At 49.3% G+C, this 18,223-nt stretch overlaps 1 protein-coding gene across 1 annotated transcript in view; it reads right to left on the reverse strand.

Moving 5' to 3' along the window:
• The window catches only part of IFT140 (intraflagellar transport 140), a 239,048-nt gene that overhangs the window by 57,128 nt on the left and 163,697 nt on the right, over positions 1–18,223 (reverse strand). The window contains exons 17-18 of the mRNA XM_075318259.1: positions 14,667–14,798; positions 10,664–10,866 (exon numbers count right to left, since the gene is read on the reverse strand). Of these exons, the coding sequence (XP_075174374.1) occupies positions 10,664–10,866; positions 14,667–14,798 (335 nt within the window). The remainder of the gene's footprint in view (positions 1–10,663; positions 10,867–14,666; positions 14,799–18,223) is intronic.

The following is an 18,223-nucleotide window of genomic DNA, read 5'->3' on the forward strand; positions in this document are numbered from 1 at the left end:
CAGCCGGATTGAGCCGCAGAGCTCAAGCCGGATGTGTGAAAGCAGCCTAAGAGAAGCACGGAGGGAGACAGGAGGGAGCTAAACGCTGGAGGAGGTAAGGAAAAAGAGAATTTTGTTTACTTACCGTAAATTCTTTTTCTTATAGTTCCGACATGGGAGACCCAGACCATGGGTGTATAGCTTCTGCCTCCGGAGGACACACAAAGTACTACACTAAAAGTGTAGCTCCTCCCTCCGAGCATATACACCCCCCCGGATGACAAATCCAACCAGTTTAGTGCAAAAGCTGAAGGAGGACATCCACCCATAAGTAGAGATAGAGTCAAACCCGGAATAACCGGAACCTCTGTCTACAACAACAGCCGGTGAAAAACACACGGAACAAGAAAGCTGCCAACAGGCAACAGGGAGGGTGCTGGGTCTCCCATGTCGGAACTATAAGAAAAAGAATTTACGGTAAGTAAACAAAATTCTCTTTTTCTTCATCGTTCCTTATGGGAGACCCAGACCATGGGACGTCTCAAAGCAGTCCATGGGTGGGAAATAAACAGAAACTGAGAAGTAGGCAAAACCTAACTTCACAAATGGGCGACAGCCGCCCGAAGGACGCGTCTGCCCAAGCTCGCATCTGCCGAAGCATGAGCATGCACTTGGTAGTGCTTCGAAAAGGTGTGCAGACTAGACCAAGTGGCAGCCTGACAGACCTGCTGAGCCGTAGCCTGGTGCCTGAAGGCCCAAGAGGCACCGACAGCTCTGGTCGAGTGCGCCTTAATCCCCGGCGGGGGAGGCACCTGAGAACATTGGTAGGCATCGGATATGGCCGACCTAATCCAACGAGCTAGGGTCGGTTTAGAAGCCGAGAGACCCTTGCGCTGACCTGTGGTCAGCACAAAAAGAGAGGTGCACCGCCTAAGAACAGCGGTGCGTGACACATAGATCCGGAGCGTCCGCACCAGATCCAGAGTATGCAACGCTTTCACAAAGCGATGCACAGGGGCCGGACAAAGGGAAGGCAATGAAATGTCCTGGTTAAGGTGGAAAGGAGACACCACCTTAGGGAGAAAGTCCGGAGTCGGACGGAGAACCACCTTGTCTTGGTGAAAAACCAAAAAGGGTGATTCCGAAGAGAGCGCAGCCAAATCAGAGATTCTCCTGAGAGAAATTATGGCCACCAGAAAGACCACTTTCTGTGAAAGATGAAACAACGAAACCTCCCTAAGAGGCTCAAAGGGGGGTTTCTGTAAGGCCGTGAGGACCAGATTAAGGTCTCAGGGATCCAGAGGCCGCCGGTAAGGCGGAATGATGTGAGATGCGCCCTGCATGAAGGTGCGCACCTGAGCCAGCCGAGCGAGACGCCGCTGGAACAACACTGACAGAGCCGAGACCTGTCACTTGAGGGAATAGAGGGACGGTCCTAGCTGCAGACCGGACTGTAGAAAGGACAGGATGGTCGGCAAGGAAAACGGCCAAGGAGCATGGCCGGAAGAACGACACCAGGACAGGAAAATTCTCCAAGTCCTGTGGTAAATCCTGGCCGAGGAAGACTTCCGAGCCTGAGTCATAGTGGAGATGACCTCGGAAGGAATGCCTGAAGCCGTAAGGATCCAGGGCTCAAGAGCCACGCCGTCAATCTGACAGCCGCAGTATTCTGGCGGAAAACGGACCCTGTGAGAAGGTCTGGGGGGTCCGGGAGATGCCACGGCACCTCTACGGACAGACGGAGCAGGTCTGGGAACCAAGCTCGCCTGGGCCAGTCTGGGGCGATGAGTACGACCCGACGGCCCTCCATTCTGATCTTGCGCAGGACTCTGGGCAAGAGAGCTAGAGGGGGAAACACGTAGGCCAGACGGAACTGGGACCAATCCTGAACCAGCACGTCCGCCGCCAAGGCCTGAGGATCGTGGGAGCGAGCCACGTAAACCGGGACCTTGTTGTTGTGCCGGGATGCCATTAGATCCACTTCCGGAGTGGCCCACTTGCGGCAGATTGACCGGAACACTGCCGGATGCAGGGCCCACTCGCCGCTGTCCACGGTTTGAGGCTGAGATAATCTGCCTCCCAGTTTTCTACGCCTGCGATGTGGACTGCGGATATGGTGGACTTGGAGTCCTCCGTCCACTGAAGGATGCGTTGAATTTTCAACAGGGCTAGGCGGCTGCGAGTCCCACCCTGGTGATTGAGGTAGGCAACTGCTGTCGCGTTGTCTGACTGGACTCGAATGTGCTTGCCCGCCGACAGGTGGTGAAAAACTACGAGAGCTAGGAGTACAGCCCTGATTTCCAGCACATTGATCGAGAGGGCTGATTCGGACGGAGTCCAAGTGCCCTGTGCTCGGTGGTGGAGAAACACTGCTCCCCAGCCGGATAGACTGGCAATGACTGAGAATCACCCAGGACGGGGCCAGAAAGGAGCGTCCCTGGGACAGAGAGAGGGGCCGAAGCCACCACTAAAGAGAGCTCCTGGTCTGTGGCGACAGAGCCACCAGCCTGTGCAAGAAAGAGGTCCCTTGTCCCAACAGTGGAGAATATCCAGCTGCAGGGGACGCAGATGGAACTGGCAAAGGGAACCGCTTCGATTGACGCCACCATCTGACCCAGCACCTGCATGAGGTGCCTGATGGAATGACGGCGGAGCCTCAGCAGAGAGCGAACCGCCAGATGGAGGGACTGCTGTTTGACTAAGGGCAGCTTCACGAGTGCCAGCAGAGTCTCGAATTGCATCCCTAGGTACGTAAGTTCCTGGGTCGGGGTCAGGGTGGACTTGCAAGCGTGGCGAGAGTGAGCGAGACACTCCGCTGACAGTCTGCATTGGATGAAGCCTTGACTAGAAGGTCGTCCAGGTAAGGAATCACTACCAACCCCTGGAGGTGCAGAACCACAACCACTGCTGCAATGACCTTGGTGAATACACGAGGGGCCGTGGCTAATCCGAAGGGGAGAGCCACGAATTGGAAATGTTCCTCTCCGATTACAAAACGTAGCCAACGGTGGTGTGAAACTGCGATTGGCACATGCAGATAGACATCTCTGATGTCGATGGATGCTAAGAAATCTCCTTGGGTCATTGACTGATCGCAGAGATTCCATGCAAAAATGCCGCACCTGAACATGCTTGTTGAGAAGCTTGAGATCCAGGTCGGAAAGCACCGTCCTTTTCGGGGACTAGGAAGAGATTTGAGTAGAAATCTCAGAACCGTTCCCAGTCGGGAACTGGTACAATTACTCCATTGGCCTGCAAGAATGCCACGGCCTGTGAGAAGGCGGCGGTCTTGGAGCAGGGGGGAGTTGACAGAAAAAATCTGTTTGGCGGGCTGGATAGAATTCTATTCTGTAGCCGTGGGAGATGGTAACCCACACCCACTGATCGAAGACGTGTTGAAACCACACGTCGCCCAAGAGGGAGAGCCTGCCACCGACCAAGAACGTTTACGGACCTTGGCTGAGTTAGTGGATGAGGCCGAGGGCTTAGAGGACGACCAGTTAGAGGAACGAAAGGAACGAAACCTCGACTGGTTCCTGCCCTGGAGAGGTTTCCTGGGTTTGTGGCATGGAAGTACTCTTCCTGCCAAAAGCTTCCTTAATAATTTCATCCAGTTGTTTACCGAATAGACTGGTCCCAGAAAGGGAGTCCAGCAAGATACTTCTTAAGAAGCATCTGCCTTCCACTCTCGAAGCCACAGGAGCCTGCGGATAGCGAGGGAAGTAGCCGAGGCCACCGCAGTGCGGTGACAGTCTCCAGCATGGCAGACATGGCATAGGATGAAAAGACTGAAGCCTGGAAGTTAAGGCAACCATTTCGGGCATAAAGTCCCTGGTGAGGGAATGCATCTCCTCCAGAGAAGCAGAGATGGCTTTGAGAGACCGCACTGCTGCAAAAGATGGGGAGAACGAGGCCCCTGCCGCCTCATATATAGATTTGGCCAGAAGGACAACCTGGCGGACAGTGGGATCCTTAGAGAGGTGCCGTCAGCCACTGATACAACTGTCCGGGCTGAAAGTCTAGACACCGGAGGGTCCACCCTTGGTGAATGAGCCCACTCCTTGACCACCACTGGTGGAAGGGGGAAACAGTCATCAGAACCACGCTTTGGGAAGCGTCTGTCAGGACAGGCTCTGGGCTTGGTCACAGTGGCCTGAAAACTGGAGTGGATAAGGAACACACTCCTTGTTTTCTTAGGCAAGGTATACTGATGCTTTTCTGCCAGAGAGGGGAGCTCCCCTGATACAGGCGGATTGAGGTCCAGTACAAATATAATGGACGCAATCAAATCATTAGCATCTGCGTCACTTTCGGACAGATCAATGGGGTACATGGAGAAGCGTCCGAGCCCCCAGTAAAGGAATCCTCCTTGTCCTGTGAGTCAGCTCGTGAACCAGAGCCGCGGGGCGAGGAAGGAAAGGGGACCCTGCGTCTCCATTTTAGGAGGACGGGGTCTGAGACCAGATGAAGAATCCTCTGTGAGCTTTGCTGAGCGAGCCGTAGCAGCAGAAGCGCCCTGAGAAGGGGGCTGATGCATGCTCAGCAGTGTCCGGGACAGCTGTCCCCTGGAGAGAGGGATTCAACCCAAGCCGGGGGTTCAGCCACCGGAGCCGGAGCAGCCGGAGGGACCACTGGGGATGAGCCTCCAGGCTGAGGCACCACTATGTTAGAGCAGGCATCACAATGTGGTTATGTGCTCGGTACAGGCAGTACGAGCCTACAGCAGTGCATAATAAGAACAGCCTTGCAGCCTTGCTCCTCGTGTGAGACATGCTGCAGAAGTGGGGGCTCTGTCCAGAATGACCCCCAGCAGAGTATATAAACAGAGTATATAAGCAGCAGCACAACCGGAGGTTGTGGCTTGCCAGACCGTTTAACATAGGGACATCTCTGTGCCCTCCAGATCCCCCAGCCCAAGGCCCCCATTTGTCACAATGCAGACATTGAGAACGCTGAGAAAATGGCGCCGGAGCGAGGAGAGGGGGCGGGGCCTACTCTGAGAGCTGGATCCGGAGGGCAAATGAGGTATACAGGGGAGGGAATCCTTCCTCAGTGAGGAGTCTCCGTTCCCTGTGCTGAACAGCCGCTGGGCGGAGCCACACTGTCCCTCTGCATGACTGACATGCAGGGGCAGTGAAATCGAAACTAGGCCTCAGGCGAAGCCGGGGCCTAGATTTAAACATGCGGCCAGCGTGCAGGCACCATCGGCGCGGTTCTCCAGTGAAAACTGGAGAACCGGCCGGAAATGTTAACACAGTCATATAACACACTCTCCCCAATATATAAAGTACAAGGGACCCCTGGAAAGACCACTGTCTGTGGTAATAACGTCTCAGTACTTAGCTTGTGAGACGCAGGTGCCAGGTCCCTGGGGGGTGATCGCTCCGTCCGGCAGAATCCTGAAAGGGCTGCGGATGGAGACCGGTCTCCTGCAAAGCAGTGAGAACCGTGATGGCTCCCACTTCAAGCCAGAGCCTCAGGGGATGGTGAAGGAGCGCGGCATGTGAAGGCTCCAGCCTTGTAAAATCAACCTTAACAGCACCGCCGACACAGTGGGGTGAGAAGGGACATGCTGGGAGTCCAGATTGGACCCGCTTTCAAAATTCAGAGAATGCATGTGTGTGTGTGACCTCCTGAACACAAAGCATTGAACTGGTTGGATTTGTCATCCGGGGAGTGTATATGCTCGGAGGGAGGAGCTACACTTTTAGTGTAGTACTTTGTGTGTCCTCCGGAGGCAGAAGCTATACACCCATGGTCTGGGTCTCCCATAAGGAACGATGAAGAAAGAGTGTTTTATTTTACTATGGGCAGCACTATGGGGGCGATATCTAACACAGGGGTACTTGTGCGATCTATATAGGGGCCATGGGCAGCACTATGGGGGCGATATCTAACACAGGGGGACTTGTGCGATCTATATAGGGGTCATGGGCAGCACCATGGGGGCGATATCTAACACAGGAGGACTTGTGCGATCTATATAGGGGTCATGGGCAGCACCATGGGGGCGATATCTAACACAGGGGGACTTGTGCGATCTATAGGGGCCATGATGTCGGTGGGGAGACAGATAGAGACAGACAGAGAGATAGAAAGAGAGACAGAGAGAGAGAAAGAGAGAGAGACACAGAGAGGGAGAGAGACCGAGACAGACGGGTAAAGAGACAGACCTGAAAAGAGACAGACGGGGAAAGAAACAGAGAGATAGAGACAGACAAAGAAAGAGACAGACAGAGACAGGTAGACTGGGAAAGAGACAGACGGGTAAACAGACAGAGACAGGAAAGAGACAGATAGGGAAAGAGACAGACAGAGACAAAGACAGATGAAGAAAGAGACAAGAGAGACAGAGACAAAGAAACAGACCGAGACAGGTAGATGGGGAGAGAGACAGAGGGGGAAAGAGACAGACTGATACAAAGACAGACAAGGAAAAAGACAGACAGCGACACACAGACAGAGACTGGGAGAGAATCAGAGAGACAGTTACTATCCCGGGCAAAGCCTGGGTACTACAGCTAGTTTCCAATAAAATGGAAAAAGCTGGGGAGGTATCAAGAATGAAGAGAAAGCATCAAATTGCAGAACATGGCACTCATCACCCCCTTGTTATATGTGAGGCTGATTACTCCAGCGCTGCTGTAGTGTCCCCAATGTCAGTTTCCTCTCATCTCCTCCATACAAGACAATGTTACTTCCCTTTCTCCTCATCATTTACTGAGCACTTCCTAAGTGGTGTGAAATGCCTCTAATAAAGAAACATCTTGCTCTGGGACATCGAGCGCTTCCTCCTGAAGTCACGGCTTTGGGTTATTTCCTTAGTGAAGTGAGAAAAGCATCGGCCTCCTAAACAATCAATATCCTCAAAGAAGAGGGTTAAAGGCCATTTCCCTTTAAATGTAGTGGTGAGATCCTCATATGGCTGGAAACACATCTATGCGAGTAAAATCGGTCTGACTGGGCTGGAAAAAACTCGACTGATTTTAGTTCACGTTAGGTCCGAGTGCAACGCAAGTGCAATGCTTTTTTTTTTAATTAATGACTTGCCTAGCGTGTGTAATGGGTAGGGGATCCGTTTTTACTATGTCATCTGCCCTTCAGCTCTGCTACATGGCCGCTGACAGCAGACACAGACAGCCGTGTAGCAGAGCTGAATGGCAGACGACAGCAGACACAGAGTCGCACGATCAGAATGAACTCGGGTGAACTTCACCCGACTTCATTGTCATGCCGTGGCTCTGTGTCGCATCCTGATTAGCAGTAACCCGTGATGGACTCACCGGTGACCGCTAATCCCCTGAGTGACTGAATTGAGCAGCGCGATTAGCGCTGCTGTCACTCAGGTTACACGCGGCTAGCTGTATTCTCCCCCCGTGACCGCAACTCACCTGTGACTTCATCGCTGTCACTCGGGCGACTTGCTGTCACAGTTGGCGGATCCAGCGGTGGCCGCGAGTAACCTGAGTGACATCATCAGCTGATCGCGATACTCCCCTTAGTTGCTGCGTGGAGCTGACAGGAGCGGCGGTGTCTTCTGCAGCTCCTGTCACCTTCATGTAGCAGAGCTGAGAGCGTCGCGGGGACCTCCGTGGATTACGTTGGACAAGGATGGGTTATTTGGGGACTTAATAAAGTGGTGAACGAGGGTCTTTGTTTTATTTTATTATTTCAAATAAAGAATTTTTTAACTCTGTGTGTTTATTAACTTTAATTTACAGGTTAATCATTGGGGGTGTCTCCTAGACGCCTGCAATGATTAATCTAGGACTTATTGGCAGCTATGGGCTGCCATTAACTCCTTATTACCTCGTTTGCCAACGCACCAGGGCAAATGGGGATGAGCCGGGTACTGTCCCAGAACAGTCGCATCTAATGGATGCGGCAATTCTGGGCGGCTGCTGGCTGATATTGTTAGGCTGGGGGGCTCCCCATAACGTGGGGCTCCCCATCCTGAGAATACCAGCCTTCAGCCGTATCGCTTTATCTGGCTGGTATTAAAATTGGGGGGGACCGCACGCCGTTTTTTTATTTATTTATTTTTTTTAAATGCACAGCATGGACACGCCCACCGGCTGCTGTAATTGGTTGCAATGAGACAGCTGTCACTCATCGTGGGGGCGTGTCTGACTGCAACCAATCATAGGCGCCGGTGGGCGTGGAAAGCAGGGAATACGAGATTGAATAATGAACGGCTGGCTTTTTCAAAAGAGGAGATGCCGCCGGAGCAGTGTAAACGCCGTGCAGCACCGCGCCGGTGATCGGTGAGTATAAGAGAGGGGGGCAGAGGGATAGACTGACATGGACAGAGAGAGAGGGACAGAGATAGTGACCGACTGACAGAGAGAGAATAGAGACCGAGAGGGAGAGACCGACTGACAGAGAATAGTGATTGACAGACATTGTGAGACATCGCTCGTTTCCAGTGTTTTAGGAAACATGCGAGAAATGTATTTAGAAAATCGGATGTCACTAGGATGGTGTGAGTGCCGTCCCGTGACATCCGATTATTTACACGCTCCCATAGACTTGCATTGGAGAGACTCGCCGAGAAACTCGCAAAAAAGCAGCATGCTGCGATTTTTTTCTCGGCCCGATTTGAACTGAGAAAAAAAAAAAAATAAATAAATCGCAGATGTGAGCTGCATCATTCACTAACATGTGTCCGATTCCAATGCGAGATTTTCTACTGCTCTAGAAACTCGCAAGTGAGAATCCCCCCTATTAGAGACGCCCGTCACTGTAACCCGTGCACTTTTTATAAAAGTAAATTCAAACTTCTCAGTGACCCGAAAAGATAGATGAAAAGGGTTGTCTCATAATAGACATTGATGGTATATTGGTAATATATACCACCAAAGTATGATCTGTGGGGGTCCGACCGCTGGAATTACCATCAATCCACTGTGTCGCTTAGTTTTTCAGTCTACTTTACACCATTTGCATTGTTGACCATTTACTGTAATAAGCCAACTATGGAAGACCGCTAAATAAATCCAGCAAGAAATGAAATAAGACAGTGCAGCGCTAGTATCACGGCTATCTAGTTCTAAAGATAAATACAGACAGCATCGGGGGCTTGTAGTTTTGTCTAAATATCATTTTTGTAATTGGGATACATTAAAATAATTCGACCGTTTGCCTTCCATAGCCTCTGTATTGCACTGTTAATAGATTCTCAGTTAACTCGTTCTACAAGAAGCAATCAGTGAGCTCGTTTAGACTTGTAGAATGAGTTAACTGAGAATCTATCAGTGAGCTCGCTTATACCTGTAGAATGAGTTAACTGAGAATCTATCAGTGAGCTCGTTTATTACTTGTAGAATGAGTTAACTGAGAATCTATCAGTGAGCTCGTTTATACTTGTAGAATGAGTTAACTGAGAATCAATCAGTGAGCTCCTTTATACTTGTACAACGAGTTAACTGAGAATCTATCAGTGAGCTTGTTTATACGGTTTATAATTTATTTATTTATTTATTTAACTGACATATATAACGTTATTAATTCCACAGCGCATTACAGACGTGATCATCACTGTCACCATTGGGGCTCACAATCTAAATTCCCTATCAGAAGGTTTTGGAGTCTAAGAGGAAACCCACGCAAACAAGGGGAGAACATTAAAAAAAAAAACTCCTCGCAGATGTTGTCCTTGGTGGGATTTGAACTCAGGATCCCAACACATCAAGACTGCAGTGCTAACCACTGAGCCACCGTACTGCACAATGCTTATCCTTGACCCTCTGAGCTCTTCATAGTTGATTTCTCACCATTCATGTGGTCGTAAATTAGCTGAGAGGACCTCAGAAGGAGGAAAATAAGAGTTACAAGCTTTCCATCAGAACGAGCTCGCTGATTGATTACCAGTTACCTCATTCTGTAGCTAGTGCAGGAGCAACACTGAGGCTATAGAAGGCAAACGGTACAGAATTATTAATGGTACTGAAAGGCTTTTGAGCCAAAAAAAAAAAATAAAAATTAATAAAAAATATGAATTTTTACTTTTTATTAGAATTTTTTTTTTCCCATCTTTTGACTCTCTTTGTTAGTCACCTTCGGAGTCTTCAACCTTTGATCATTTGTACTGTATAATGCAATACTACGGTATAGCAGGAAATAGTGAAAATCACAGTCTCCTATGAAGCCCATGAATCATAAGGTGATGGCATATTGTTAGGCTATGCAACCACTTAATAACTGACATGGGTCTGACTTCTGAGACCCCCATTGAGCTTGAAAAAGGAGCTTTAAAGGGAATCGGTCAGCAGTTTTTTGATATGTAAGCTGAAGCCAGTATGCTGCAAAGGTTAACACAGAGAATGCAGGGATGCCTGTCTTGTCACAGTCTGATCTGTTTATTTAAACAGCAGGATCCTTATCATTTCTCAGACTACAAAGTCATGTGCTTGGCAGTCTAGCACTCTCACTGTCAATGTATAATCTCTATAGAGAGAGCATAGTGTGGGCGGGGGCAGCTCTCTCAGCTCTGCTACATTGCTAAATCTAAAAACTCTGTGTCCGAATGGCTGCACCCAGTAATCTAAGTGATACATTGTTGGATTCAGGATCTCTTTGCCTACATCATAAGAAAACAACATTGTGCTTAGCAGGCCCAGCTAGACATAAGGCCTATGAAGAGTATACGGTAGAAGCCTGTATATAATCACACCGCTCTTCCTACCTCTTTATGAGCTTGATGGACTTGAAGGCTTCGTCCATGTCTCCTACAGTGAGGTAAAAGCTGAAGTTCAGCAAGGCGTCCCGTGTGGCCTTCTCACAGTCTTCTAGGCCAATGAAGTCTCGCAGGGGCTTCTTGGCCACCATATGGGGGATCGGGGATGTGCCTTCCTCTGTGGCTTCAGATTTTTCTTCATCCTCACCTGGCTGTGAATGGTCAAAGCATTAAAGTTACCTACAGTGACAGCGTAAGACACATTTTGTTTCAGTGTGAATCTCAGGACATCAGTCTACAGACAAGTGATGATATCCGGCAATCTGCTCATGTACGGCGCCCGCAGACACAGCACCCAGCTCTGTTGTGTCCTCAGAAAATGACATATTGTTAAAATCAGGTTCTAGTTTTAATCTATGTTATATATTTTTTAAAATGTTTCATATTACTATCTATGAAAAAAAAAACCAAAAAACAAAAAAAAATAAAACTTAAAATTTTCACACTGGCTACAAGGCTGAATATTAAACTCACAGTTTCTGTTCTGTATAAGAGATTTTTCATCAGTCTCATTATTATAACAGACAGGATTACAATGACTGTCAACAGTTCTATATACAGTAGGTTACGCACGACCCTCCATTCACAATAGGTGATATCACAGCTCACCTCCTCCACCTCCTGTACAATGACTGATAACACCTGTATATACAGGAAATAATACATAATCCACCATTCACAAAATGTGATGTCACAGATCACCTTCTCCTCCTCTTGTACAATGACTGATATCACCTCTATATACAGTAGATAACAAGATTCACCATTCACAATAGGTGATGTCACAGCGCACCTTCTTTCTCCTGTACAATGACTGATTACACCTCTATATACAGTAAATAACAGGATCCACCATTCACAATTGGTGATGTCACAGCTCACCTCCTCCCCCTCCTGTGCAATGACTGATAACACCTTTATATACAGTAGATAACACGGGATCCACCATTCCCAATAGGTGATGTCACAGCTCACCTCCCGCTGTCCCTTCACAGTGAAATTTGCCCAGATCAAAGCATGAGCAGAATATACTTTTTTTTCCCCCAAGTCAACATGGTCAGTGAATTGCTACTACTCTTCATGTGGCTACTGAAAAGAACAGGAAGCATTAGTCTAAGATTTGCCTGGTGGCTCAGTGGTTGGCACTGTACGGTGGCTCAGTGGTTGGCACCGTACGGTGGCTCAGTGGTTGGCACCGTACGGTGGCTCAGTGCTTCGCACCGTACGGTGGCTCAGTGCTTCGCACCGTACGGTGGCTCAGTGCTTCGCACCGTACGGTGGCTCAGTGCTTCGCACCGTACGGTGGCTCAGTGGTTCGCACCGTACGGTGGCTCAGTGGTTCGCACCGTACGGTGGCTCAGTGGTTCGCACTGTATGGTGGCTCAGTGGTTCGCACTGTATGGTGGCTCAGTGGTTCACATTGTATGGTGGCTCAGTAGTTCGCACTGTACGGTGGTTCAGTAGTTCGCACTGTAAAGTGGCTCAGTGGTTAGCACTGTACGGTGGCTCAGTGGTTAGCACTGTACGGTGGCTCAGTGGTTAGCACTGTACGGTGGCTCAGTGGTTGGCACTGCAGTCTTGCAAGTACTGGGGTCCTGGGTCCAAATCCCACAAAGGACAACATTTGCAAGGCGTTTGTATGTTCCCCTCCAGGTTCTTCGATTTCCTCTCACACCCCAAAGACATGATAGGGAATACAGCTTGTGAGTCCCAATGGGGACAGAGGCGATCTCATCTGTAAAGCACTGTGGACTCAATGCCGCTATATAAGCAAGTCAAATAAATGAAACAAAACCTGTACAACAAGTTACACATTTCAGGGCACAATTCCAAACAAGCCAAACCAACAAAAAATAAAAAAAATGGGGAAAACCCCCAAACAACAACCCCAAAAAAAACCCCCAAAACACGTCATGGGGACATTGGTATACTTACAACCGGCTGATAAGCACAGCCTCTCCGGAACAACAACTGAAGGCAAATGAAATGGCAAAAGAAAACACAGACAAAAATTAAATATGGTATGCAAAGCAAAAGAAAATACATAGAAAGTGTGGCAGAAAACAAAAAGAAACAAGACAGACAAGTGAACAACCCGGCCGTGGCTGCGAGCGACTGATCTGCCCAACGACAAGAGCTCGCACTGTCCTGATGATGGCAGCAGATGAGGCCGTGTTGGTAAGTTCCAGAGATCCTCATGAATGTATATTGTGGCGAGTAACGTCCCATCCATCACCGTACTTATCTATCTACTACTGGATACCTAGATGGTGACAGGTGTTACAAAAGCCAAAAAATGTAAAGGAGACCCCTGGTCTGTGGAAATGATGGTGGTGTACGCTGCATTACAGGGGCAATTCAGAAACTGGAGCGTGATCTACGCCTTTTAAAGCTATGTACACCTCAAATAGATTTTTGGATCATTAATTTGCTTTTTAAACGAAAAACGTCAACAAGTTTCTAAATTGGATTAATTAAAAATGTTGCACCATTTGTAGAGGATCTGCAGGTCCTCTCTCATCTGTCAGCGCTGCTCCTGGTTCTGATGGCTCTCTCTGCTCTCAGTGTTAGAGATAGCAGCAGGGATGGGTTTGTACACAGACGTCTACATTGTGGAGAGGGAGAAAGGATGTATAGTCTCAAGGAGGGCAGAGAAAACAGGCAAAAGAAAGGAGGAAAGCACACAAAAACAAATTAAAGGGGTTGTCCACTACTCAGACAACACATTTGTGAGTGAAATACACTACTTCTATACCTCTTAACTCCAAATTAATAAGATGTTTTGCAAGTGATCGGGAAATCATTGCAGCACACACATGCTTTGTGGTGTACTGAAAGTTTCTTCTTTATGACATCATGTGACCAGCTTATATAGTACCTCAAACAAAGAAATAACTCCTCTGAACTATGCACCAATAAGAACAGTAGGGGTATAAATGGAAATGTGAAACTTCCCCGCCCATCAGTGCTAGCTGAACCCTATGACATCAGTTAGTTATAAGACAAGATGGTTTCTTTAAGAAGAAAATGGATTCTGTTTTCTCATACCTTCTCAATCACCATATTTGACCTTGTTAATCGCTTATAGTCACCTTAGGTCAGGCGCCGTTCCAGCAGTGTTGGCACTCACTCTCTCGGCGCTTAGGTATAGTTGTTATGTCACACGAGCACTGTGCCCAATCAGAGTTGGTCTCTCTCTCCCCACTTTCGGACGTATGAAACATCAAGTGAGCGGCTGTCACAGCTGTGATTCCCTCTTGATGTTTGATTTGTCAGAAGAAAGCGATTGTGAGCCAGAGCTCGTTGAGAGCGTAACATAACAACGTCCCCAAATACCGAGTATCGGCACCAGAGGTGAGTATAATCGTTAATTTAAAGGGGAAAACATGGTGATTCAGAAGGGGTTGTCTGAGCAATGGACAACCCCTTTAAGCACAGGATAGAAGCTGATCTGATAGATGAGCTTATGAAGACAGCAACACTCTGGATACACAAAGATGTCTATCCAGCCTATATTACTGGGAGAGACACTCCCACAGAAGAAAAATCTGACACTTGGATCAGGTTTAAAACTGCATATTAGGGGATCTGAAATGTAATTTGCAAACAAACTTAGTGCAATTTCTTTTCATTAAAGATAAGCACTGACATAGGCAAAAATATTGTTTCCATATCAAAAGGTGTCCATAGCCTTAAAGCTTTACTAATGTAATCTACACCATTAATGACCAGAGTTTCTCATTAAAGTCTGTAGAAATCCTAGCGCTAAACATTAATAGAATGAAAACGAGGATGGAACAGCGTCCCGGACCAAACATGACGTGTAGTATCGGCGCCTACACTCACAGTGCTGCGTCCACAGTGAGGAGATACACAAAGGAAACTCTGGTATAACAGATCCCTGGGTAAATATCCCAATGATCATTCGTCGGCACAAAACCTGTCCACTCACCTTTCTGGTAAAATAGTAATGCGGAACCTCAATACCAAGAAGGGACTGGAAAGAGGTAGGACGTGGAAAGCTCTCCTGAAGAAGCAGGCCGTGCTCCTGGGTGCTGAAAAACGACATAACCAGCACGTCTTCCTGTAAGAAAGAATCGGAAATGTTCCTCCATCATCCATGCACTGGATTGTGACAATCATAAAATATCCGTTGTTAAAGGGAACCTGTCAAAAACTTTAGCCCCTCCGCCCCAATCCATTAGCCCTTTAAAATATAAGCCATTTGATCCCTTTATGAACCCCAAATTGCTGCTTCAGCAGTAAGAAGAAGGGAATTTTGTTACTTACCGTAAATTCCTTTTCTTCTAGCTCCTATTGGGAGACCCAGACGATTGGGTGTATAGTACTGCCTCCGGAGGCCACACAAAGCATTACACTAAAAAGTGTAAGGCCCTCCCCTTCTGGCTATACACCCCCAGTGGGATCACTGGCTCACCAGTTTTAGTGCAAAAGCAAGAAGGAGGAAAGCCAATAACTGGTTTAAACAAATTCACTCCGAAGTAACCTCGGAGAACCGAAAACCGTTCAACATGAACAACATGTGTACCCGAAAAACAACCAAAAATCCCGAAGGACAACAGGGCGGGTGCTGGGTCTCCCAATAGGAGCTAGAAGAAAAGGAATTTACGGTAAGTAACAAAATTCCCTTCTTCGGCGCTCCATTGGGAGACCCAGACGATTGGGACGTCCAAAAGCTGTCCCTGGGTGGGTAAAGAATACCTCATGTTAGAGCTGCAAGACAGCCCTCCCCTATATGGAGGCAACTGCCGCCTGCAGGACTCTTCTACCTAGGCTGGCGTCCGCCGAAGCGTAGGTATGCACCTGATAATGTTTGGTGAAAGTGTGCAGACTCGACCAGGTAGCTGCCTGGCACACCTGTTGAGCCGTAGCCTGGTGTCGCAATGCCCAGGACGCACCCACGGCTCTGGTAGAATGGGCCTTCAGCCCTGATGGAACCGGAAGCCCAGCAGAACGGTAGGCTTCAAGAATTGTTTCTTTGATCCATCGAGCCAGGGTGGCTTTGGAAGCCTGCGACCCTTTGCGCTTGCCAGCGACAAGGACAAAGAGTGCATCCGAGCGGCGCAGGGGCGCCGTGCGGGAAATGTAGATTCTGAGTGCTCTCACCAGATCTAACAAATGTAAATCCTTCTCATACCGATGAACTGCATGAGGACAAAACGAAGGCAAAGAGATATCCTGATTAAGATGAAAAGAGGATACCACCTTCGGGAGAAACTCCTGAATGGGGCGCAGCACTACCTTGTCCTGGTGGAAGACCAGGAAGGGAGCCTTGCATGATAGCGCTGCCAGCTCAGACACTCTCCGAAGAGATGTGATCGCTACCAGAAAAACCACTTTCTGTGATAGTCTAGAAAGTGAAACCTCCCTCAGAGGCTCGAAGGGCGGCTTCTGGAGGGCAACTAGTACCCTGTTCAGATCCCATGGATCTAACGGCCGCTTGTACGGGGGTACGATATGGCAAACCCCCTGTAGGAACGTGCGCACCTTAGGAAGGCGTGCCAAACGCCTCTGAAAAAAGACGGATAGCGCCGAGACCTGACCTTTAAGGGAGCCGAGCGACAAACCTTTTTCTAACCCAGATTGCAGGAAAGAAAGAAAGGTAGACAATGCAAATGGCCAGGGAGACACTCCCTGAGCAGAGCACCAGGATAAGAATATCCTCCACGTTCTGTGGTAGATCTTAGCGGACGTGGGCTTCCTAGCCTGTCTCATGGTGGCAACGACCCCTTGGGATAATCCTGAAGACGCTAGGATCCAGGACTCAATGGCCACACAGTCAGGTTCAGGGCCGCAGAATTCCGATGGAAAAACGGCCCTTGGGACAGTAAGTCTGGTCGGTCTGGTAGTGCCCACGGTTGGCCGACCGTGAGCTGCCACAGATCCGGATACCACGCCCTCCTCGGCCAGTCTGGAGCGACGAGTATGACGCGGCTGCAATCGGATCTGATCTTGCGTAGCACTCTGGGCAAGAGTGCCAGAGGTGGAAACACATAAGGGAGCCGGAACTGCGACCAATCTTGCACTAGGGCGTCTGCCGCCAGCGCTCTTTGATCGCGAGACCGTGCCATAAATGTTGGGACCTTGTTGTTGTGCCGGGACGCCATGAGGTCGACGTCCGGCCTTCCCCATCGGCGACAGATTTCCTGAAACACGTCTGGGTGAAGGGACCATTCCCCTGCGTCCATGCCCTGGCGACTGAGGAAGTCTGCTTCCCAGTTTTCTACGCCGGGGATGTGAACTGCGGATATGGTGGAGGCCGTGGCTTCCACCCACATCAGAATCCGCCGGACTTCCTGGAAGGCTTGCCGACTGCGTGTCCCCCCTTGGTGGTTGATGTATGCCACCGCTGTGGAGTTGTCCGACTGAATTCGGATCTGCCTTCCTTCCAGCCACTGCTGGAAGGCTAGTAGGGCAAGATACACTGCTCTGATTTCCAGAACATTGATCTGAAGGGTGGACTCCTGCTGAGTCCACGTACCCTGAGCCCTGTGGTGGAGAAAAACTGCTCCCCACCCTGACAGACTCGCGTCTGTCGTGACCACCGCCCAAGACGGTGGTAGGAAGGATCTTCCCTGTGATAATGAGGTGGGAAGAAGCCACCACTGCAGAGAGTCCTTGGCCGTCTGGGAAAGGGAGACTTTCCTGTCCAGGGATTTTGACTTCCCGTCCCATTGGCGGAGAATGTCCAATTGAAGTGGGCGCAGATGAAACTGCGCAAACGGAACCGCCTCCATTGCCGCCACCATCTTCCCGAGGAAGTGCATGAGGCGTCTTAAGGAGTGCGACTGATCTTGAAGGAGAGCCTGCACCCCAGTCTGTAGAGACCGCTGCTTGTCCAGCGGAAGCTTCACTATCGCTGAGAGAGTATGAAACTCCATGCCAAGATACGTTAGTGATTGGGTCGGTGACAGATTTGACTTTGAGAAGTTGATGATCCACCCGAACGTCTGGAGAGTCTCCAGTGCAACAGTCAAGCTGAGTTGGCATGCCTCTTGAGAGGGTGCCTTGACCAGTAGATCGTCCAAGTAAGGGATCACAGAGTGTCCCTGAGAGTGCAAGACTGCTACCACTGCCGCCATGATCTTGGTGAACACCCGTGGGGCTGTCGCGAGACCAAATGGCAGAGCTACGAACTGAAGATGGTCGTCTCCTATCACGAAGCGTAGAAAGCGTTGGTGCTCTGTAGCAATCGGCACGTGGAGATAAGCATCCTTGATGTCTATTGATGCTAGGAAATCTCCTTGAGACATTGAGGCAATGACTGAGCGGAGGGATTCCATCCGGAACCGCCTGGCGTTCACATGCTTGTTGAGCAGTTTTAGGTCCAGAACAGGACGGAATGAGCCGTCCTTTTTTGGCACCACAAAGAGATTGGAGTAAAAACCTTGACCTCGTTCCTGAAGAGGAACAGGGACCACAACTCCATCTGCTCTTAGAGAATTCACCGCCTGCAGAAGGGCATCTGCTCGGTCGGGATGTGGGGAA

This window comes from Anomaloglossus baeobatrachus, chromosome 7, assembly GCF_048569485.1.
Source record: "Anomaloglossus baeobatrachus isolate aAnoBae1 chromosome 7, aAnoBae1.hap1, whole genome shotgun sequence".
NCBI lineage: Eukaryota > Metazoa > Chordata > Amphibia > Anura > Aromobatidae > Anomaloglossus > Anomaloglossus baeobatrachus.